General features: G+C 37.6%; 1 protein-coding gene across 3 annotated transcripts; it reads right to left on the reverse strand.

Moving 5' to 3' along the window:
- Positions 1 to 5411: 5411 nt before the first annotated feature.
- Positions 5412 to 21315, reverse strand: SPATA22 (spermatogenesis associated 22; the record flags this gene model as incomplete). Of its 3 annotated transcripts, none has more annotated exons than XM_084237198.1 (8): positions 21173 to 21315; positions 20143 to 20223; positions 17268 to 17328; positions 17032 to 17133; positions 13370 to 13712; positions 11248 to 11377; positions 8352 to 8449; positions 5412 to 5603 (listed from the first exon to the last, which is right to left on the reverse strand). In XM_084237198.1, exons 1-8 carry the CDS (start codon positions 21213 to 21215, stop codon positions 5412 to 5414), a joined length of 1050 nt encoding a protein of 349 aa, XP_084093324.1. In that variant the 5' UTR covers positions 21216 to 21315. The 3 variants fall into 3 exon arrangements, with proteins under 3 accessions (XP_084093324.1, XP_084093323.1, XP_084093325.1); XM_084237197.1 differs by having other exon boundaries at positions 20095 to 20223; XM_084237199.1 differs by lacking the exon at positions 20143 to 20223.
- Positions 21316 to 23610: the final 2295 nt, after the last annotated feature.

Here is a 23610-nt window from a genome sequence, read left to right on the forward strand (position 1 = left end):
ATCAATATGCAATCAATCAGGTCCTATAGATTCTGCCACTTAATTCTCTGTCTCATGCACTCATATCCCCAAACCCATGACCCACAGACATACCGTGTCTGTGCTACTCAAACAGCCTCTTAAATTCCTCTCCCTGCCTCCATGCTCCCCTTCTTTCAGTCTCTTCACCCTGGTATCTTATGATAAAAATCTGATCATCCTCTCCTTAAAGTCTTCTTGGACTACCAGGGCTCTTAAGAGAAAGGCAAAATTTCTTTTTTTTTTTAATGTGCCTTTACCAAATACAGAAAATATTGAAATCAGTTTTCAAATACAACAGGAATTTTCCAGCACAACCAAAAGATGAACTTCACTGTTGGTTACAAATTAGTATTACTTGCCAGGATACAGACATTAGAATTTTACTAGTACAGTTAATACTTTTCTATGATTTGAAGATCAAAGTTATTCAGTTAGTCACTACTTTAGTCTTGCAGGTAAGATGTTCTAATGGGCAATTCAGTAAGATAAACCAATGTTAGCAGCTGTTAATCTGCTAAAGCTGGCATCAAATTCTAAACCATTTACATTTTGATAATTGACAGGTATCATGAGATATATGAGTTTTTATATCACTTATTTGCATTTCCACTATGAACTGTTACTATATTACTTGCCCATTTATAAATCACAGCATCAAAAAGCCCAAAGGATCTAAGAATTGAAACAGGAAGGAAGGTTCACAGAAACAGCTACAGGAGAACCTGGGCTATGAATTTCCCATCTTCAACAACTTAGCAACCACAGCAATGCCTGGGGCCCAGAGACTTTGAAGGGACACTAGAAACTTCAATCCCACCACAGTCATCAGGGTTCTGTCCTTACTTTACATCTATCCATTTCTGTTGCAACAAGCATGTCTGATCCTTTATTTTTCTTCTCCACATCTACTAATGGAGATATTGCAAGGCCAAACTTTGTTTTTGTCATTCAGGTGTTCCACGGGGCAAATCCATCTTTCGCTGTCTTGTAAAAAATCCTTGAACTATCTTCATGTTTTGCCACAAAGAATGGTTCGGCTAATATTCTGGCCTCTCAGCCCCCAGCACCGGCCAGACCCACAGCTAGCAGAGCAAGGAGCAGGAGGGGACTGCGGGGGCCAGAGGCTGAGGACCCAGACCCCTCGCAGCCATCACGGCGGAGAGCACAGAACTGGCCTAGAACTGCCTGCTGGCCACAGGAAGGTGGACTCTGGGTGCTGGAGCTGACAGGGACCAGGGGAAGGAGGAAAGCAGGTGGAAAGCCTCCAGCTCCAGAGCATCTGCACCCACTTCAGCCTCTTGGTTTCCCATACAAAATCTATCTCAAGGGCCCAAAAGGTGCTTTATGACCTGAACTTTAGCCACACCGTATCTTCACTTTCCACTCCCAGTAACGCTGGGCTGAAAAGTCACCATTTCCTACTTCCAGCCTGTTGCACTTGTTCTTCCTCTGCTTGGCATTCTCCCTCTGCTTCCTCTTCACCTGGCTTACTGTACTCTCCCTTCAGGTATATCACACGTCACTTACTCAGCTAAACCTACTCTGTCTCCCCAGGTCAGGGGAGCACCTGCTGCTGTTCCCAGGGTCCTGTGCTTGTCCTCCCCCATTCAGCTGAGCTACCCACCCCTTTCCTCACCCTCCCCCACTCCCCCTCCCCACCTGCCCCGGACTATGAGCTGCATTCAGAAGAGGCCCTGCCTCCCTATGACTGCAGGAGCACCAGGCCTGCCACAGCGCCTGGACCAGCCAATGTGTCCTAAGTGCTGATGGGCATTCCTCAACTTTAAAGACAGTGAGGTTGTAATTTCCTGTTAGTCAGACTATCTGTTCCTATTAAAACCTCCCAGAAAAAAAAAAAAAAAAAAAAAACCTCACTGCTTTTTATTTTCTGAATGTAACACTATCTTTAACCTAAACAGGCAACCCAGTATAAACAGCTACAGTGTCTTTTTTCTCCTTGTGTTGATAGCCACAGGATTCAGCGATACTGCTGTGAAAAAATTACTCTGAAGGAGATATTCAGTAATTTTGGGCAAAGGGGGCAAATAAAGGTCATTTCTATTTGAGAGCTTTCTCCAGTGCTTCCCAGGTATCATACCTCAGAGTTTGCCTTGGAACTAAGTAAGCTAAGTAGGAGCATTAAAAATATGGGCCATCCTTCTGTAAAGAAACATAATTGAGTTCAGTGTTGCTGTACTATGGAACGAGCGACATTGTTAGTTCTTGCAGGTGGATCAAATGCTCTGGTGGTAAAGTGAAGTAAAGCATCACATGAAGTTCCATATACTCCTCAGGATTTTCTTGCCCTGTGAAATGAGTGAGACCTATTTCTTGTGTCAAGAGTCTTATTACAGGGCCTCCCCAATGGCGCAGCGGGTTGAGTACCACGCTGTGAAGCTGTTCGCAGCCCCTGCACCGCGGGTTCAATCCCGGCCGGCCAGCGAGAATCCCACATGGCACTACAGACCTCTCCTGTCTCACCCGCTGCTCCCCTCAGCAGTGTCTTTGGTCAGTCTACCTGTTCTGCTCCCTGCTCTTCTCTGGTGAATTCTCTCACACTCCCATGCCTCTGACTGTACCCCAGTTCTTGTATAAATAAATAAATCTTTTTTTAAAAAAAGAGTCTTACTACAATCAGAAACCAGAGAGCCAACACTTATAGACCAGGTATGTGAGCTTCAGTGGCTCCATTAATGATATTCACTTCTTAGTAGCTCTCAGTCTGGACTGCACACAAGAATCACAAAGGATAGTGCTTCTAAAAAGTTAATTTACATAATGAACTCCGAAAGGCCCCTGTTAAGTGCTTAGCTTGATTTAGTAGGTCTTTTGTGTTGCTTAAAATTCTACATTTTATAAACACAAATCTAACATTTGATGGTGGCAACTCTTCTGGTCTGTGGATCACACTTTGCAAACAGCACATTTTTAAAATATAGATTACTGCACCCTCTCCTAATAAATACAATCAGAATCTTTGAGAAGGTGGGTCTATCCAAGCTATTTTAAGTCCCCTTAACTCAAATATATAGTAAATTAAGAATCTCTTTATTAAAATACCTCACAGAGCTATTGATACAACCTCATGATTGTAATAGTAAGCAACATGTATGAATTTCATTAGCAATAAAAATATAAGTGGTGAATATTATTCAAAATATTTCTAGAATGTGGAAAAGTTTTGGGAGGCAGAGAGGTGAGAAATGAAGGGACATAGCTGAAAAACTCTCCAATCTGGGACATCAAGAGCCTCAGGTTGGAAGGATCCCAATGGACCCGCTCACTCACCCTCTGCCCAACTTACCCAGCATGTTTCAGGGCCGCTCCAGGACCCTGACCCAAGGCCTCCTCCCCTTTATTCACTAACTACATGAGTAACAGCCTCTGCAGTCGTCACCTGCTTCTGCAGTCGTCACCTGCATCTGCAGCATTCTTCTCACATCCCCCATTCCACACACCCCTGGGCATGAGGGACCCTGGATCCCACAGGAGTCCAGATCCTGGAGGAACTCATTAAAGGCAAAGCAATTACCCAGGACCTCTCTAGGACAAATTGTCACTGGGGCTATGAGTGATTACAGTCACCCATCACACCTGACTATACTCTGGGTCAAGGTGGGGATGGAGAGAAGCTCATTTGTGGATGCTTGATCACTGCACGTTCAGGAGTGGACAAGAAGTAGTCCTGTGGGACTGGAGTCAACATTCTGGGACATTTTCTTTGGAAAGGAGGATGGGTGAAGAATTCATAAACACAAGCAAGGGCCAGACAGTGAATATCCCAAAATACTTTGTGTGGAGATGTTATCCTGTTGGGCAACAAGAAGCCATCAGTGGTCTTTGAACTGAGTACCACCATCAAAGACACATATATCAGAGAGAACACAGGTTGGCAGAATCTCACTACAACCCAATTCCCCAGGGGAGAGAGAAACCTACAGTTAACAAGGGTCAGATCTCTATGATGCAACCATATGCAAACATATATAAAGAACCAAAGTAAGAGAAAAGGTAAACTCCCAGATCATGTTCAGTTCTTCCTGAGGGCAATATTGAAAGGAAGCCCAGATGTGTATCCAGCAGAGGGATATCTAGTTCCATACTTCTCTAGGAAATCCTTAATAGTGCCCTGCCACCACCATCATCTCTACCACGGTCCACAAGCATCTGATTACCACCTAATTTCCAGCTCTCCTCACCCTGCAATCAATCAGAAAAACATTGCTAGCATTTGCAACTGCATCTTCCATACCTCTACTCCATGTTCCTTTTGCCATCACTTCAGCTGGATGGGATTCTTTACATTCAACCTTCATTCCTCAAGTCTGAATCCTCAGAGCTATTGCTTTTGTTTGGTTGCTGTAATATTCCATTTACCTTTATTAAGGGGCAGTCGAATCTCCTGGACTCAGGTATACTCTTTCCTAATTATGTAAAGAAACTCAAATTTCTATTGTTAATTTTTATCAGTATGGTAAGGTAACTTTTTTAGTTGCCTGTTGGTTCAGTGACATAAGGAGCCTAACGTGTCCGAGGGCAATCTCTAGATCTGCTGAAGTAATCCTGGTAGAAGCCTTCCCCCGCTGAGAACTGTATCAGCATTTCTTGTGCACCAAGTCCAATTCTCTCCAACATCATCTTTTACGCCAGTCACAACTGCAATAAACAGTTCTGCCCAGACTTCAATCAGCCTCATGCCTGCTCCACCTGCTTCCTGCCACAGGATTTTTCTTATTCCATGGAGTTGAATATCATGGAAAAACTCAACAATCACACACATAAGATTTGAAAGTACAGGGGAGCTAGAGATCCATGGACCAACCCTTAAATAATGGGTGCTGGGAGCTAATGGATACATGCTTCCCCTGTTTTCACTTAGATGTATGGCCCTGTACTATATCTCATCAAACTTTATTCACTCCTAGTAGTAGCTGACCAGTAGAGTGCTCGGCAGAGTATATGCTTCCAAAATATTTGAAATAATTAAATGAACTACACGGACAAGCAGTTCCAGTACAATGCTTTGTAACAATACTGACTGTGGGGGCCCTTATCTTATTCCTGGACTTCAGAGGTTATGATCTTTATTTCCCCATTAAATTGGATTAAATTTGGGGGATGACTCGAATGTATTAGTGTCTCATGTTAAATACATATCTATATCTATTATAGTGCACATTTTTGTCTGAAATGGCTGTTGAATTTTAGCAATTGCACAGGTTTTATAAAAACAGTAAAATTATTTTTCAAAAACTTCCACACTTAAAGGATTTAAATATTTTAATCCAACAAGTTAAACACAGAAAAATGGCAGCTATAAAACCATAAGAATTATAATTTAAACAATAACAGAAAATGCTTCATATTATTTAAACTTCCTTCAACACTATTTAAATTTCATTCATTACATTAGTATAATATTTCATCTCAGCATCTCCAATTTGAACAAATACTTGAAATGTTTTTTGTTCAGAAATGGTTGCCGGTCTGACAGAAACACACTTGAAAATATTCTTTTTCTGGTCATAGTGTCCAACACATCTATGAACTTGGCCTCTAATAAGTCTTGGAAGTGCACGATCCTAAAAAATATATAAAAATAATGTTTTTATTACTTCATCTGAATTTAATTTTTGTAATTAATATGACTGAGTCATTATGTATCACCCCCAAATTCCTCCACCTGATTTAGAGCCCCACAGCTGATAAGACCATGATAGCTAGGTATGTAGGGGTGCCCTATCACAGAGGAAAGATCTTCACTTGGATATAGTTTCTTACATGCTACTGAGTTGCTGCTTCTTAAAAACTGAATAATTCCCAATGCAATGGCAAGGGAATTGTTCACTTCTATTAGATTGCCAGAGTTCTGCTTTCAGAAGACAGCAAACTAGGTAATTCAGATCCACTCTCCAACTGAAAACTTAAATAGCTGGATGAAATATTTAGTTAAAAATCTCCTCATAGACATCAACAAGATATCAAGGTAGTGACAAAAAGACCTCATCTGAGAGAAGACAGAAGTTCAGAATGGGGCCTCATATTTGGGGATGCCTTCCCTCTGAGGTTTCTCCCAATTTTAGGCAAGGCAGTTGACAGTCTAAGTAACTGAACAGAGCTTTTGACAGGTTCATAGGGTTGGGAGGGAAAAAATGGAATCTCAGGTCCCAAAGAAAAGAGATTTTGATAACCACACCCACCCACCCCAGACTTAGTGTTGGGACTGAAAAGGGTTTTGCCTTAACGGGACTAGTAAACCAGAAAAAAGACCAGCCACCTCCAAATCCTCTGGATCATAAACAAAATTATTTTGCAACTGCTTTAATTAAATGGTTATAAAAAACACTAACTTTAAGGGAAAATATTGATAATTACTGAAAGGAATATATTAAAGTGTGGAGTTTCTGCTCCTCAAAAGGCACCATTAAAACTTAAAAAGCAAACCATGAAATATGAGAAAATATTTGCAATATGCACAATGAACAAAAAACTTATACCCCAGTATATATTAAAAAAAAACTTTTATAGATCAAAGCAAAACTTTTATAGATCAAATAATTCAGTAGGAAAAAAAGAACAAGAAACCTGAACAGATTTTACATAAGAAGACATTCAAATGGGCAGTAATCATATAAAGAGCTCAATCTGATTAGTCACAGGGAACTACAGAGAAATGAAATAGCATTAACTTACCCACTAAAAATGGCCAGAATATAAAACCCTGGACAGAACTAAATGCTGATAAGAACACAGAGAGACTACAACTCTCCTTCACTGATTGTGTAAACTGGAAAATTCTTTGGCATCAATCACTGTATTAGAACACACATATGCACTATAATCCAGCAATTTTACTTCCAGGTACACGCCTAACAGAAATGCATGTATATATGTATAACAAAACACATATAGAGGAATTTTCAGAGAGCATTATTCCTAATAGAAAAAAAATATGGAAAGACCCAGACACCCACCAACAGGATAAAAACAAACTGTGGTATATTCAAACAACAGAATATTGTGTACATAATATAAATAAATGAACTATACCTACATGCAACAACATAGACAAATCTTAAAAATATCGTGTTGATTGAAAGAAACCAGATATAAAAGATGTACCATATGACATAGTTACATAAAGTTCAAAAACAGGCAGAATTAATTTAGGATAGTAAACATCAGGATAGTAGTTACTATTAGGTGAGTAACAAGAGAAGGCACAAGGATGTCTGAAAAGATAGCAATACTTTATTTCTTAACCTTGGTAATGTTTGCTCTGTGACACTTCACAAAGTGTACTTTTCTATGTTATACTTCAATAGACTTTTTTAAAACTTATCAGTTTAGAGAAAAATAATAAACATTCAAGATATACAGAAATTACTGATATGACAATCATTATTTCTTTTCATATATGTGTCAGGTGCTGTCCATTTATGTTTTGTCATTTCATCTCCAAACAACCTATCAAATTGGAATTCATCTCATTTTACAGGGAAAAAATAAAAAGCTAAGTTCAGGGAGTTTTAAGTAGCTATTTAAAGTCATAAAGCTAGCAAATGGTGAAATAAAACTAAAATCCAATTCTGTTTTCAGAATTTAGGTCAATTTCAGAATTAAGGTCAAACTCTTTTACAAAGTACATAAGTTTTATAAGGTCTCCAGAATCCTTTGTGACCTCTAGCATTCTCTGTCATTCCGAAATCTCGTTACCAAGCCTTTTCCCTACAAGCCTCTGCCTTCCCACAATATCAGAACCACTACCCTTACCCTGCCCCCCAATCACTAAATCTACCTTCTCATAATTATAAACTACTTGCAGTTTCCTGAACAATCCAAGCCCTGTCTTAGCACATACACTGCTCCCTCACCTTAGAATGCATTCCTCCCTACCTCTTCTAACCCTCAAGTACTTTGGCTTACTTTCCTTAAATGTCTAAGATAGGATGGGTTACTACTTCAAGTATCTTTCCCTGGTCTGTCCCATCACTCCTGTCTACTTCTACAATACCCTGCACATACCTCTGTCACACCACATTGTAACATTTATGTATCTGTCTTTCTACCTGAGGTTATAAACCCCTTGAGACAAAGTCATTTACCCTTACATTGCACTTTGTATCACTTATATGCAACACAGCACCTGGTACATAGTAGACTCTCCATATTAACTAAATAAATAAACAACTTTAACATCAGAACTAAAACCAAACAAAATTCTGAAAGTAGTACTCAATTGTTAACAGAATTTCTATTGCAATGGAATTATAGCCCACATTTATATGGTCTGTTGGGATAGGCTTTGTAAAGAATACTTTAATACTCACTATTTCATAAAATACACAAGGCAGGATATTTTTCCCATCTCTCATAAGAAAACTCTTCGAATAATTTGGGCCAGGAGTAACAGCTGAATCAAGAACACCTAAGAAACATTGAAACGGGGGAAAAATCATTGCTAGAAAAATTTAAATAAAATTTAACAGAAAGAAGTTGACAATGAAATAATTATTTCCATATCAAACTCTAATAGTTCTTTTTCTACTACAATAAGGAAGATATTTTTTTAAAGATTAATTTATTTATTTATACAAGCACTGGGTACAGTCAGAAGTGCAGGAGGGTGAGAGAATTCACCAGAGCCAGAGTGGGGAACAGAATAGGCAGACTGACGAAATACAGTCCTGAGGGGAGCAGCAAACGCGGCAAGAGAGGTCTGCATGCCATGTGGGACCCTCGCCCGGCGGATGGGGATCAAACCTGCACTGCAGAGGCTGCAGGCAGCTTCGCAGCCCAGCGTCCAACCGCTGCGCCACCAGGGGAGGCCCAGGAAGATATTTAAAGAAGGAAAAATAGAAAGATGTTTTATACTAAAGAAAACAAAATTTCTGACCCTCATTACCTTAGAAACAGGTTTATGCCAAAATTCATACAACTGCCAACAGCTGACCATCTGAAGAATTTTTCTTAGAACATGTTCGATAGAGTGGTTAAATCCCCAGTCTACTCTACTATATTATAATACAAAAATACATGTACAACAAATAAGCATCATGATTTAAAGAAAAAAAAATGCACTAAATGAGAACCTTAAGTCATGCATACTTCTTCAACTTACAAAAGTGAGAAATAATTTGATTTCTTTCAAATGTTTCATCTATAAAATCAAGTAATAATTCATGTTTATCTTAAGAAATTATTGTCAGTAAGAGCATTATTCATTCCTATAATAACTATCTACCTCGTGCTGAACAATGCACATTTATTATTTGTAGGCCAGCCTCCATTTCCCTGACAATGCTCAGACTCATATGACTGGGCTGGACCTGCTGCTCCCAAAGACCGCAGTAAACTGAGGCTGCCGCGCTCATCAGCACATCCCATTCCCCAATCACAGAGGCTGGGGTTTCAGGGGTGCGCTGGTTACCCAGTCAGAAATGATGATGTGACGGGGTCATTGGCCAGTTCCCAGAGAAAAGAAACTAAAAGAAACTATGTAAGAATGTGGAAACATGGTGTGACTATGCACAGTACAGAGAACTTTGATAATCATGTTGATACTACAGGGCAGAGGAAGCTAATACAGAGACCACATTTAGAGACTTAAAATGAAATCAACACTGTGACAGGACAGGAAAATGGCTAAATCTCAAAAAAATAATACTGAATGAAAAATGCAAGTTGTATATTTTAAAACATAAAGCTATATATAAATGTATATATACTGTATCTATGTATATTTTACATATGTGAAATTAAAAGCATGGCCCATAAAGATACCACCATGTTGTTCTCTAGAGAAGAAAAATGAGTAAGGGTTTCAAATGTATCTATAACATGTATATAAGAACATTTATTATTCTGTTTTTCTGTATATTTAGAATATTTCATAATTGACATGCTATTTTACTTAACTATGAAGAGAAATATGTTTTAAATCTCTATTTCTTGTTTATTGCCTCACTCTAGATAATTATATTCCAGAAACATTCTATAAAATTCCCCCGCTTTGGGGTCAGCTACATGCTGATGGTGGAAACTAGAATTCTGGTGGTGAACACAAAATAATGTAGTATATGCATATGTTATTTATAAGGCTATCCACTTGAGAGCTATGTAATCTTATAAATCAATGTTAATTCAATAAGAAAAAAATCACCAGGGACAATTGCTTTTAAGTCAGTGGTCTCAATAAAAAGGAAACAAGGGTAAATTTTTGTATAGTAGACTGATTTTGATCCCTTAAATTAGCTAAAATTTTTATAAAGTTATTAAAAACAAAATGTAGAGTAAAAAAACTTCTCCCTTAGGCCTCCCCTGGTGGTGCAGGCGGTTGAGCACTGCACTGTGAAGCTGCCCGCAGCCTCTGCAGTGCTGGTTTGATCCCGGCCAGCGAGGGTCCCACATGGTGAGGCAGACCTCTCCTGTCGCGCCTGCTGCTCCCCTCGACAGTGTATTTCATCAGTCTGCCTGTTCTGTTCTCTGCTCTGTCTCTGGTGAATCCTCTCATCCCTCCCACCTATCTGGCCTGTACCCCTGTTTTTGTATAAATAAATAAATAAATCTTAAAAAAAAAAGAACTTATCTCTTTTAAATATTAACTTAAATGACATATTAATTATAGAGTATTTACTCAAATCAGGACTCTTTACAAATATTATTTCAGACTATTTTAATTATGATTTAATTTATATGCAAAAGTATTACTAGATTCAGTATAATAGAAAGAATACTAGACAAAAAAAAATAAAGGAGACTTGGAATTCTAGATCAATTTGTGTTGCTAACTAGTTTCGTGAGTTTAGTCATTTATTTTAATTATTGTCCCATTTCATCATCTGCTTTAAAGTTGAGTTAAATTACCTGTAAGAATCTTAGCAGATTTAACATTATGAATCAGAACAATACTATCACAAATATCCAATTACCTTTTAAGTCACATAAATCAACAACACACCCAGGAACTAAAGAAAATCCTAGTAAACCATAATCTCCTTTAGCAAGTTTTTAATTTTACTTTATAATTCTTATAGGTATTGACATTTAAAATTATTGTCCATTTTTTTAGTATTTACATATATTTATATGTTTTACATCATTGTTCATTTTTGTACGATGTTTGATTTCTCCTCTCAGGTGTAGTCCCCATAAAAAATAATAATAAATAAATAAAACTATTGTCCAAATTTAACTACCAAAGTATTTTTGAAATATTACACCTACCCAATATTTCAAAAAGAAGTACAGCTTTCTGTGCGTGTTCATGCCAGTACTTCATGCTTTCAATAACTGCAGATATAATTCTTAAAGAATTATCTTTTTCTTTAAACTTTAAATGATATGATGAGGTTTCCTTTTGAAAAATTAAAACAAGGTATTAAAAAAACTTTTATTTTTTCATCATATACTTTTACTTTCTATGCAAAGACTAAGTTCTTATAATAGGCAATGTATAAAATATGTTAAAAGAACTACTGAAATTTTAGTTGAGTTACTTCCCTAATTAAAGGCATAATTAGTACTTTACTGGAGGATAAATTAGTATGCACTTGGAAAAAACCAAAAAGAGAATTATTTGTATGGGTATCTATTCACTACTTCACTTATTTGTTGAATATTTTAAAAGATTCATGTGCCAATCCTATGATAAACACAGATTAATAAAAGACAATTCCTTTCCCTAATGTGCTCACCCTCTAGTAGGGAAGCCAGACACATTCATTCATTCCTTCCAAAAATATTTATTGGCACCTGCTACATGTTAAATATAGCTACTTAGGAAACAACAGTGAACAAAATAGACAAGATACACACTCCCAAAGATTTTTCCACACTAATGGGGGATTCAAAAAATAAGCAAATAAATATATAATAAAATATCAGGAATTGATAAAATTTATGCATTAAAAACAGTATGTTGTGGAATGAGAAACAAGGAAACAGGAAGTATAAAGGCCCTAGAGGAAATGCATCTGGCATTTTTACATATATTAAAATATTAATTTGGGGGGAAGGGTATTTCCATTGTAATGGTGCAGCATGTCAAAGAACATTTACTGGGGCATTTTCTTCCCTAACAATTCCCTTCCCTTCTCTTCCCCTTTGTAAGCAAGGTTCAAATGCCTCCTATTGAGGACTTCTCCCATGAGTCACTGTTACTAAAATGACTATGTCAGATCATTCTTGCATGCAAGGAAATATGACTGAGAACCACTGTAATACATACTAGTCACATTTCCAGCAAAAAAAAAAAAAAAAATGAAAAGGCTGCTTACATGTATATGGGCAGAACAAACAGGGTACTTAAGCATACAAAAGGGGAGGAAATAAAATTAACAAGTCTGTGAAAGTTGGACTCGTGGAGGATTTATATCATGCCTGTGACACAATATGTAAGCAAGAATGGAAAACCCAACTTCTCCCCACCATTTCATGTCCTGCCAGGGACTCCCACCATGGAATTATGTATTATGTAGGATGATCCAGTATTCCAGGGCACAAAAGAAGGGCAAAGGGTAAAGAACCTACTGGACCAGGGGGCAAGGGAGGGATGATAGCAAACAATTAGCATAAAATATATAAAAGACATTTACAAAGAACAATCAGAGCAAGGAGAAGACAGACCAAAGTGCAGATATAGGGAAGAATATAAACCTAAGCATAGTTTATTAGAGTGTAAATCATATTGAGAATTGTGAAGAATCTGAAATGGTAAGAACACTGGAGAATTAGTAGAATATGGAATATGAGGCTGGAAAGGTAAAGCAAGATCAGATTATAGAACAGAGGCCAGCAAACTATGGTGTGCAATCTAAATTTTACTTGCTATCATCTGTTTTTGTAAACTTTTACTGGAACACAGCCATATCCGTTCATTTACGTATTGTCTCTGGCTGCTTCCAAGCTACAATAGCGGAGTTGAACAGTATACATGAATAATAGCAAGAGAGAGAATATGGCCCACAAAGCCAAAATATTTACTATCCGGGCCTTCCATAAAATGTTTGTTGATCCCTGCTACAAAAAGAAAAAAAAAAAAAAATCTTGGAATGACATATGAAGATCTTGGAGATCTGCAAGTAATGGATAAGCTGCCATCAACTCAGTAGTTCAGAACCCAATTGGAAACCATAAATCAACTATAAAAAGTAGTAGCAATTCACAGCCTCTAAGAAAATATTTTGGAAATTAACATTCATTGACTCCAATGTTACTGCATACTTGTGCCAATCAAGTTTGCATGCCATGAGACTGATTTCAAATGCTCTGATCTCTGTAACTTTCTAAGTATTTATCTCATATTTTAATGTAAATACAAAAATGTAAATAACACTTCAAAGTTTACCTTGAGAGTATTTTCTTCTGGAATATCACCCAACATTTTCTTCTTAATCTGATTTTGTTGAAAATTGGGCTTAAATGCTTGCAATGTACTGTTTTTATCTACACCTCTCATTGTAGAGACAGACATTTTTGATGACTGTTTTTGTCTGAGTACTTCAGTTTCTCTCTGGTAAGGTAAGTTAGGAGGTTCAGATTGTCTTAATTGCTTCTGTTGCTGGGATCCCAAACTCACTGGACAGGAATTTATTTCATCATTTGCCACTAGATTTGTTCTTTTGCCTTGAGGTCTAAAATCATTTCTATCCCAAGGTTTCAAGCTGGTATTTTTGTTGCCATCTCTGAAGCTATAATAGTTTTAAAAAACTAGCATTAATTTTTGTTTTTATATATTTTTCCTTAATTAAAAGAAGATTAATGAAAATGTGTATTTATGTGATAATTTATGGTTTACAAACAACTTAGTAAGGTAAGTACTGACTTGCTAGAAACACATACATCACTACAGCATATTGCACATGAGAAAACTGCATTATTGAAGAAGTACTTGACCAGTCATATAGCAAATTACTGACAATTCAAAACCCAAAGAACTCTTATCTCCAAACTCAGAGTCCAGTGCTATAAGGTATATATTTTAAACTATATAAGTTTTCATACACTAGTGGTTGTCTCCTAAGAGTAAGACTTTGAGGACCGTTGCTTGCTTCTTTATACATTTATTTTTTAATTTTCTAAAAGGTAAGCAATAAATTGTCAAATATTTTAAATCACAAAGAGGATAAATATAGACAAAATACATTACTCTTTAACTAAAAATTTTATAGTTTTACTACGTAGTTTGAAAGCCCTGCATTAATCCATTCCAGCATTTTACTAGCTACATTAATGTAAGTTAGTTATCACCTGATCAGAACTTGACACTAATGAGGCCAAAATCAAAAGCATTATTTCTGAGCAGATTAGTGAAGAATTCCACTGGAAAAATCTAGTAAAAGTCACAAATTATTTTTTTCTGAATAGTTTTCCTGAGAAATAGCATAAGAGGGAAAATAATAAAAACCATCCCATGTTACAGAAAAAAAATTCCAAAAAAGGCCTAGGTTCCCTAGTGACCAAAAACAAGTCCAGATTGTATGGGGCCTAAAGCCTGTATAATTTGGAAAGACTTCTTAGGCAAATTTAATATAAAATTAGGAAAGAAAATGAGAAAAGAAATCAGAAATAATTGCAAAACTTTCATAGTTTATAAAGACCACAAATACCACAAAATCCAGGAAAAATTATAGTAATAACAATCAATAACAGTAACTATTTTATTAATATTATTACAAGTTATCTGCCTGATATACCTCTATAAAACTTTTTCCTACATTGATCACAAGTTTATATACAAGTTTTATTTCCCACAGAAAGAACAGAAACAAAATTTTGTCTTTCCTCTCATAGCTGTGGAAATTATTTTTATAATTCATCGTCTTTAAAAGTTTCTTTCACAGACCTCCCCTGGTGGCGCAGCGGTTGAGCGCTGGGCTGTGATGTTGCCTGCAGCCTCTGAAGTTCTGGTTCAATCCCTGCCTGCCGGTGAGGATCCCACATGGCGCGACAGACCTCTCCTGCCACGCCCACTGCTCCCCTCAGCAGTGTATTTGGTCAGTCTGCATTTTCTGTTCCCTGCTCTGGCTCTGGTGAATTCTCTCACCCTCCCGCGATTCTGACTGTACCCAGTGCTTGTATAAATAACTAAAATAAATCTTTAAAAAAAAAAAAAAAGTTTCTTTCACAACTCCTTACTGGTAACACTTCTGCAACTTCCTCCAATATTTTTGCCCCGTAGATCCTCCTAGCCTAGAGACAAGCCCTGGGAAACTCTGGTCTTGCTAGGTTTTCCCCAAACATAGATGCTGCCTCTGCAGCCAATCCCACTCAGTCAAGTCCTCAAATCTCGGCCTGACTATGAATTCTAAATTGTAGTGGTCCTGAGGAGGGCAGGGATCAGTCTCTCCCTCAGGCCTGACCTATGTCCACATGTTCAATGAGATCCCCAAGAACAAGCTGTTGTTGGGCCAGGTATCCCATCAGTCATGCCTATGGCCTCAACATCAGGATATAGGGGTGACCCCTAGCACTTCACAAAGCCTATACTCTAACTGCCATTTTCTTCTCCAGTCCATGGAAGAGAACATGCCTCTGAAGGGAACAATGCAATGAGAGCCCTGAAGTTTAGGCATCATTAATTTCATGGTTAAATTTCCTCTGCAAATGAAAACTCCTAGACTTGCATATCTAACAGAACTATACTCAATCACTTACAGTTCAGAGCAGTAGGAAAGCAAATAACAGCTCCTTAAGTATGGTAACATATGAAGTCAGTCAAAAGTAAATATGTAGATATGTTTCTACATTTCATTTAAGTATATACTGTAATTTATTTAACCATTCCCTAGGATTTTCATCTAGATTGTTTAGATTGTTTCCAATTATTTGTTACTATAAAGAGAGTGTTGGTGAATATTTTATACAAAGATTTTTATCTGTATAAAATTATCTGTATAAAACTCCAACTATCTAATAGTTTGTCTCTCATTTCAGATTGGAATATACAATACTGTCTGTCCAGATTACGATCTGTTACCTAATTTTCTATCTAATTCCTTTCAGAATGGACTTTCTTCTAGTACTTGCAACTGGGACTATTACTCTAAGGGCCGCCCCCAAATCCCTGAATAGCCCTGGTTTCAAAAACCCCTTGGTCCTAAAGAAAGTGATAGACTGGTCCTGAGGAAATGAGCAAGAGTCATAAAGTTTTTAAATAAAAAACAATTTTTATTTAAAAATATTGTTTTGATGTATTTGTTTTCATTTTATTAAAAGTTCCCCCCTTTAAAAAATGGTATCTTTAATAAGAATGAGGGTAATATTAACCTCCAAGGTTCTTGTAAGGAGTATTAAAATAACATTATCAAAGCACTAAACAGTGATATAGGATATGTATTTGGTAGAGTTTTACCAATACTTTGTTTCCAAAATTATCTCTTGCAGTAGTTGCCACTTACCCAAGAATACTAAAATGCAACCCCCAAAAAAATTCATGTCCTTTTTCTATCCATTTTTCCAGAATTTTTAGATATTAAGTGTAGCACCTTGTGGCAGTGACCAGAAGTACACTCACCATTCTCCTTGATGGCCTTGTTCATTTTTGAGCCCCCTATGCATAAGCATGAGCAGATGCATAAGCATTTTGGCATCTATTCTTCTTTCTTATTCCGTTCTATTTATCTTGGAGCTCTCCTTCCCAGTATAAGATTGAGCATTCCATTTGGTTCTTAATTTTGAAATACAGCCATCATTAAAATAGCTATTCCTGACTACCTAATATCAACTAGATCTTTAATGATCTATAGCAAAATAATAAATTCATGATAAACATTGGCAGAAATTTCATTATAACATTAAAAATTCTTTGGAAACATAATCACTGCCAAATTTACCCAGGTTTTAAATAGAATGCTCTCTTAACTTTTATAAAACACAGATAGTATGCCATAGTTAGCTATTAAGTAAAGAAATTTCATGAATGCATTTCTAACAAAGGAAGAAGAGATGGAAGAAGGATGGAAAGGAGAAGGATAAAAAGGAATATAGAAAAATCTTAAGCAGGCTTACCTCCAATCACTCTTGCTTCTTTCAGTATTTGAAAGTATCATAATAGATTTAGACTCAGAATCTTGACTTCTCAGGGGTTGAGAAACTGAGTGTGGTGTTTGCCTTCCAAAGAAATATGTTTTGTGTTAAATATTAATATTTTCCAAATTAAGAAATGTAAAACACATGTTGAAGAGTAGTATCACTCAGTAACAGACATGTGACCAGTGAATACTGGTGTGTATTTTTCCATATACCTCGAGTTCACTGTTTTCATTACAGGTGGCAACTCTGGACTCATAACTTCCCAGGTCCAATCTCAGAAGATATAAGTAACAGAGAAAATGGTAAGATAAGTAGCATTTTTTAAAAAATCATTTCATACTTTAATTTGCGTTGAAAGATTGAAAAAGAAAAGAATTTGAAAATATGAACCCATTCTTCAATAGCACTTTGCTGTGGAATTTGTCACAGCCTGTCTTATAATTTCTTCCCTACTATATTTTAAGGAAACAACAGTTTAATATATATCTTTTCCACAATGGAAAAGCACACATACAATATCATAGCCCAAAACATATACATTCATGGTGCATATGCATATGTATGCAAGCATATATGCATGTGTGAAAGAGAATATAAAAGTTTCACCATCTGAGTTCTCTCACCCTCCCGCACTTCGGACTGTGCCCAGTGCTTGTATAAATAAATAAATAAATCTAAAAAAAAAAAAAGTTTCACCATCAATTCTTATCCTTACTATGTGTAAATATACCCTGATATTTTATTCTACTCTATTCTATTTCTTTTCTTTTAATATTGGTTGTTTCCCAAGTTGAATAATGGATCAAGATAAAAATTTAAAAAACACTAATCTAGTCCTATCTCTTAAGCAATATAAGAATTTTATATCTCTAACATAGTAATCCTGGTCAGAGTTTGGAAAGAGAACACACATTTTCTATGGAGCAGATTAAATTGTCATTATTGTTCAAAGTCAATATTCATGCTACATGCAAGAATATTTTACATGGGGAAGAATTTTTTAAATGGAAGAGGATGACCAAATAGAAGTCCACTTATGTATATCCATGTGAAATTCTTATTTTATTTGTAAAACTGATAAAATATGAAATTCATTCTTCAAATTTCTCAAAAGTGGAAGAAAACAAAATAAATAAAGGTTTAGAAGTAGATTAAACTCTTTGGCTGCACAATGGATAAAAGTAACAAGTATTGATATAAATAAAGATATTTCAGCTATAAGGCCTCCCCGGTGGCGCAGCAGTTGAGCGCTGGGTTGCGAAGATGCCCGCAGCCTCTGCAGCGCAGGTTCGATCCCCAGCTGCCGGGTGAGGGTCCCACATGGCGCACAGACCTCTCCTGCTGCCCGCTGCTCCCCTCAGCAGTGTACTTCGTCAGTCTGCCTGCTCTGCTCTCCCCACTGGCTCTGGTGAATTCTCTCACCCTCCCGTGCTTCTGACTATACCCAGTGCTTGTATAAATAAATAAATAAATCTTTAAAAAAAAGATATTTCAGCTATTAAAAAAAAGGTGAACTATTGCTATTTGCAACAATAAGGATGGAGCTGGAGGGAACTATGCTAAATGAAGTAAGACAGGAGAAAGACAAATACTAGATGATTTCACTCAAATGTGGACTACAGAGAAACAAAACAAAGGTACTGAACCAAATAAACCAAATAAACTAAATCAAATAAACCCTAGAAATATGACTGCAGAACTGAGGGTGAGATGTGGGGTAGGAACAAAGTGGAAAGGGAACCCAAAGGTCTATGGTACAGGTCTATATATGTGCTTTGGTGGTGGTTGCAGTTTGGTGACTTACATCTGAGGAGATGTGAACCTCTTCGCCTAAATAATATACAATACTGTAAACCAATGTTACCTCAATTGAAAAAAAATCTTCTCTTGAAATCTTAAAAAATAAAGTACTGAAAGAAAAATGACTAGATTTTAAATTTCTAGTCATGTTTAAAATACTTTTTTAAGTGTGCCCCCAAAAATATATGTAACCGGCATAAACCAGCAATATTTCAGAATGTTTGCTTGTCCATGCCTTCTTCCAGAGAGAGTCTATTAAGACCTTTCACCACCCACCACCATTGGAGTCAATTGTTTTAACGATAAAAAGCTTACTCATAAAGCTAAATGCAGATTTGGGCCTCCCTGGTGGCACAAGGGGTTAAGTACAGCACTGTGAAGCTATCTGCAGCCTCCGCAACCAAGTTGGATCCCTGGCCAGCCATAGAGCTACCCACATGGCACAGCAGACCTCTCCTCACTCACCCGCTGCTCCCCTCAGCAGTGTATTTCAGTCAGTCTGCCTGTTCTGTTCCCCGCTCTGTCTCTGGTGAATCCTCTCACTTCCCACACCTCTGGCCTGTACCTCAGTTCTTGTACGCATAAATAAATGTCTTTTTAAAAAAATAAATAAAGCTAAATGCGGATTTTAGTGAACTAACTTAAAAGACAAGCTGAACCAGAGGCATTCAATCTCTAGAATATGAATCTAGAAGCACAGAGGACAGTCAATGATGAGCTCTGAGAACTAGAACTAAAAGGTTACGTTAACTCACAGCAAGGGCAATTTAGTTCACATGCTAGTTGAAGCTATATGGAAGCCAAATGGATGAGAAAGTAAATCCAACAAATGAAGACTCAGTTAAAAACTAGAAATCTGTCATCTACCCTTGCTAATATCTACTTCCCCCCCATTTTTCCTGTGTACCTAATACACTTATCCCTATTCCTTAGGCAACATTAGTTTCTCCATTATGTACCAATGTCTATGTCACAACATCCAAATGTATTTGGGGGGAAAAAAATACTTACAACGTAGGTTATTACTTCATTAGAACAAAGGTGACAAATCTAAGATACTCCATTGAAATGCTAAGCCACGCATGTAGACAAGGAAACTAAAACTACTTTATTGGAATGTTCAGAAAGAGCCAAGTAATCCCTGTATTTGGATAGTGAAGAGAATCACTTTCTACCAATTATAGTAGCAATTTTCTATAATGCAGTAGTTCTTTCCTGAAAATTTATTCATTTTCTTACCTGTTGGTAGAGGAGGAAAATCATAACTCTCAGAAACAGTACTGATACCTGGATCATTTTTAAATGGATTGGAAGTTAATGGCTGTCTATTCCTCTTTTTCTGATTGAACAATGGTACAGGCAAACATCCTAAAATTAATGTACCAACAAATTAGTTCTTAACAGGCAAACAGTCAGGCCCAGTTATATAATAATTACTAGTATATAATAATACATAACTTGGATTTGTCTACTTTTATATGTTTATTTTATCTTTATTATGGATATGTTTCTAGACTTGATTTTTTACATTCTTTTAAAGATCCTGAATAGATTGTCTTTAAAACCTCCTTTCTTATTCCACCTTAACAGAGCTTTAGTTACCTTGTTTGGAAATAATGCCCAGCTCCTCCCTTATCCCTCAACTCTTTCCAAACCCAATTTTTATTTTCCTTATTTCCCTCCTTGATTGCCTATTATCATTTTAACTGTAGGGGATGCTTCAAGGACAACAGAGGTAAGGGAGAACAAACTTTGACCCATGTATTCCAAAACCCTAACCATTCTTTGGACTGTGATAGCACATGCTTTTGGGCTATGGTTCTCAAACCTTAGTTTGAGTAGTATTTATCTGAATGTATGCTTAACATGCCCATTCCTAGACCCACTCTCATAGATTATAATTCAACAGACTAGGTTTAGAAGCTAAAACTATGCATTTAATAAGCACTCCAGGTATCTGTAATGCATATGTTCTGCAGATCATGTTGAAAAGTACTTATTTTAAATAAGTGAAGTCATAAATACAAATAAAGTAAAATCTATTTCCTTGTTCTCAGCTTAAAGGCACAGAACAACTCAAACACATCAGGTTTAGGTTTGCAGAAAGAACACTTGAGTAAATCCAGGAAAGTGTGGTTTGATTCTGCCACTAAACATTTTACCTCGAATAACTATTTTTATTTGCTTGGACCTAAAAAGTAAAGAAGCTAAATTACATGGTCAATCTTTTTAAAAGTTCCTTCCATAATGCTCCATCTATCAACTATATAATCTTTAAATGATATATACAAAAATGTTTAATTAAGTTGTTAAATACCTGCTGTACTTCGAGTTGAATTTTCATTCAGATTTCTCTTCATTTCTTTCAATATCAAAGTCTTTAATTTTTTCTTTAGCACTCCAAATTTACCATGTGAAATTTTTTCACTAAATGGTCAAAGAAAGAAATTTATAACTTATACTGTATCAACAGCAAAATCAACTTCTCAGTTTAGTAATTACTGAAATCTTAGTTTAAAAAATGCATTAAAACCTGATAATGTTAATACTTACGGAGTAATGAATAATTTGCTTACTGAGTAAGAACTGCAGCATAACCCATTTTTCCAATTCTGTTCAAAATAAGTTAGGACTAGGGTGCTGTAACCCTGCTGCCTAAATATATATGGATTTCCACACAGTCTATTTAATTTATTTCAGAATCAAGAAACCACAGTGTGAATAATTCCAAACAAATCTATAAAGATGGAAATGGACTATACTACTGGAAAAGTTACATGCTTATAAAGCCAAGAAAGAAATATAAACTGAACTAGCCATGTGAGAACATGCTGTGTCTCAATATAAAACATTGTCCCTGGATTATGTAATGCCAAAGCCAAAGGCCTCACTTAATGTCAGGAATGACTGTAATAAGTTTCCAGTCCGTTTCTGTAACTCCAGTAACTGAAACCAAATTTTTCTTTCTTTTATAACATTTCCATTGTGACTTTTTCCATGTTCAATCTCCTAACATACTTCCATTCCAATTTATTTCAACACACACTTATCCATTGCATGAAAAACCAAGATACACTGAGATACCTAAATAAGATAATTTGTGCTCCCAAATTTCCCAACCAATGAGGTAGGTAGATATGAACACAACTAATAATATAAATCAGACTGAAGTATCTATCAATTTCCAAAAATCGCTTACAGAAATAAAAGGACTGCTTCTTTGTTTTGCTATGTGGGCTTTGAAGCTGGATACAGCAGGCCCTTTAGAAAATTCTCGTGATGTCATTCTCCAAACCAAAATAGGTTTTCTTATCACAGAAATACTAAAGCAACTAGAGGGGCTTACAAGGGTTACTATGTTTCTAAGTATCATGCAAACAAAATAAACAAAAATACAATGAGGGGCTTCCCTTGTGGCACAAGGGGTTAAGCACCGCACTACGAAGCTATCCTCAGCCTCTGCAGCACGAGTTCAATCCCGGCCAGAAATTCACCTACATGGCAGAGCAGACCTCTCCTGCCTCGCCCGCTGCTCCCCTCCGCAGAGTATTTCGGTCAATTTGCCTGTTCTGTTCCCCGCTCTGTCTCTGGTGGATCCTCTCACCCCTCCCCATATCTATGGCCTGTATCCCAGCTCTTGTAGGCATAAATTCATAAATCTTTAAAAAAAAAATAGCACTGGAAACTGAATTTATGCTTCTTTTGGAAAAAAAAAGAACAATGAGCTGCCCTGATCACTGGGCCTGGTGGCAGGGATGCTGAGTTGCCCCGACCCGTGTTTCCAAGTGGACCCGTCCCTTAAGGCTTTATTTAATTGGTGGCATAGTCGGGCAGACCGTTTTTCCTTCATTGCACACACACCCACACCCACACCCCACCCCCACCCCGAAGCCCTGCCTCAGCTGGAGGCACGAGGCCTATTTCAGACCAGCTCCGGAGCGGGGCCTTCCAGTCACAGTTCCTGTTCTCTCCAAGATTTCTACCGACTCAGAGCCTGCACAGTTTGATAACCAGGAACAATACGCAACCCTCCCTCCTGTCAACATGACGCGCAACTTTAACTCTCAGCTTTTCCGGCTTCCATCAATCGCCAACCGTCGCGAGCACCGTCCAGTCAGCGCTCACAGACCTTCCCGCTTCGAGAAAACACGCGGGAAGTCAGGTCGTGCGCATGCGCGCCTCACTCGCGCAGGCGCAGAGGCAGCCAACTCGCCCGATGGAGCGTGGGCGCCATGGCGTCATCCCTTCTCCTGACAGCCAGGAAAAGACGCTTGCGCCCTGTGTCGGGATCGATAACCTGAACACACCTACATTTACCTCTCACACTGTGAGGTACGTGGCGCAAGGATGGCTCGAGGGGCAAGACTCGTCTGGTTTCCTGCCCCACCATCCTCTGACCGAGCCTGGTGAGAAAAGTTGTCGAGGACGGGGGCCCAACCCCTTTCCACACGCTGAGGTCGTGTCTCCAGATTGTAAGACTCTGGTGGCGCGCTGGAGTGTGTGTAGAAAAGGATGACTCAAAGGCCCCTGGCCTCAAAACCGAGGTTTGCTTGTCATTAGGGCTTTGCCTGGTGCTGCTGAGTTTCTGAGTCAAACCAATGGGGCTTGAGCATTGCGGGGAAGCTAGTGGGACAGAGAAGGCCTGGGTGTAGCTGACACCCTGGAGAGCCAAGAGCAGCCAGCAAGGGAAGCCAGTGCTGCCCGAGCTCCTGGGGGGTGGGAGGGAGGGAAGCACACACGTGTCAGAAACCTGAG

The sequence above is a fragment of the Talpa europaea genome, assembly GCF_964194135.1.
Source record: "Talpa europaea genome assembly, chromosome: 7".
Classification (NCBI taxonomy): Eukaryota; Metazoa; Chordata; class Mammalia; order Eulipotyphla; family Talpidae; genus Talpa; species Talpa europaea.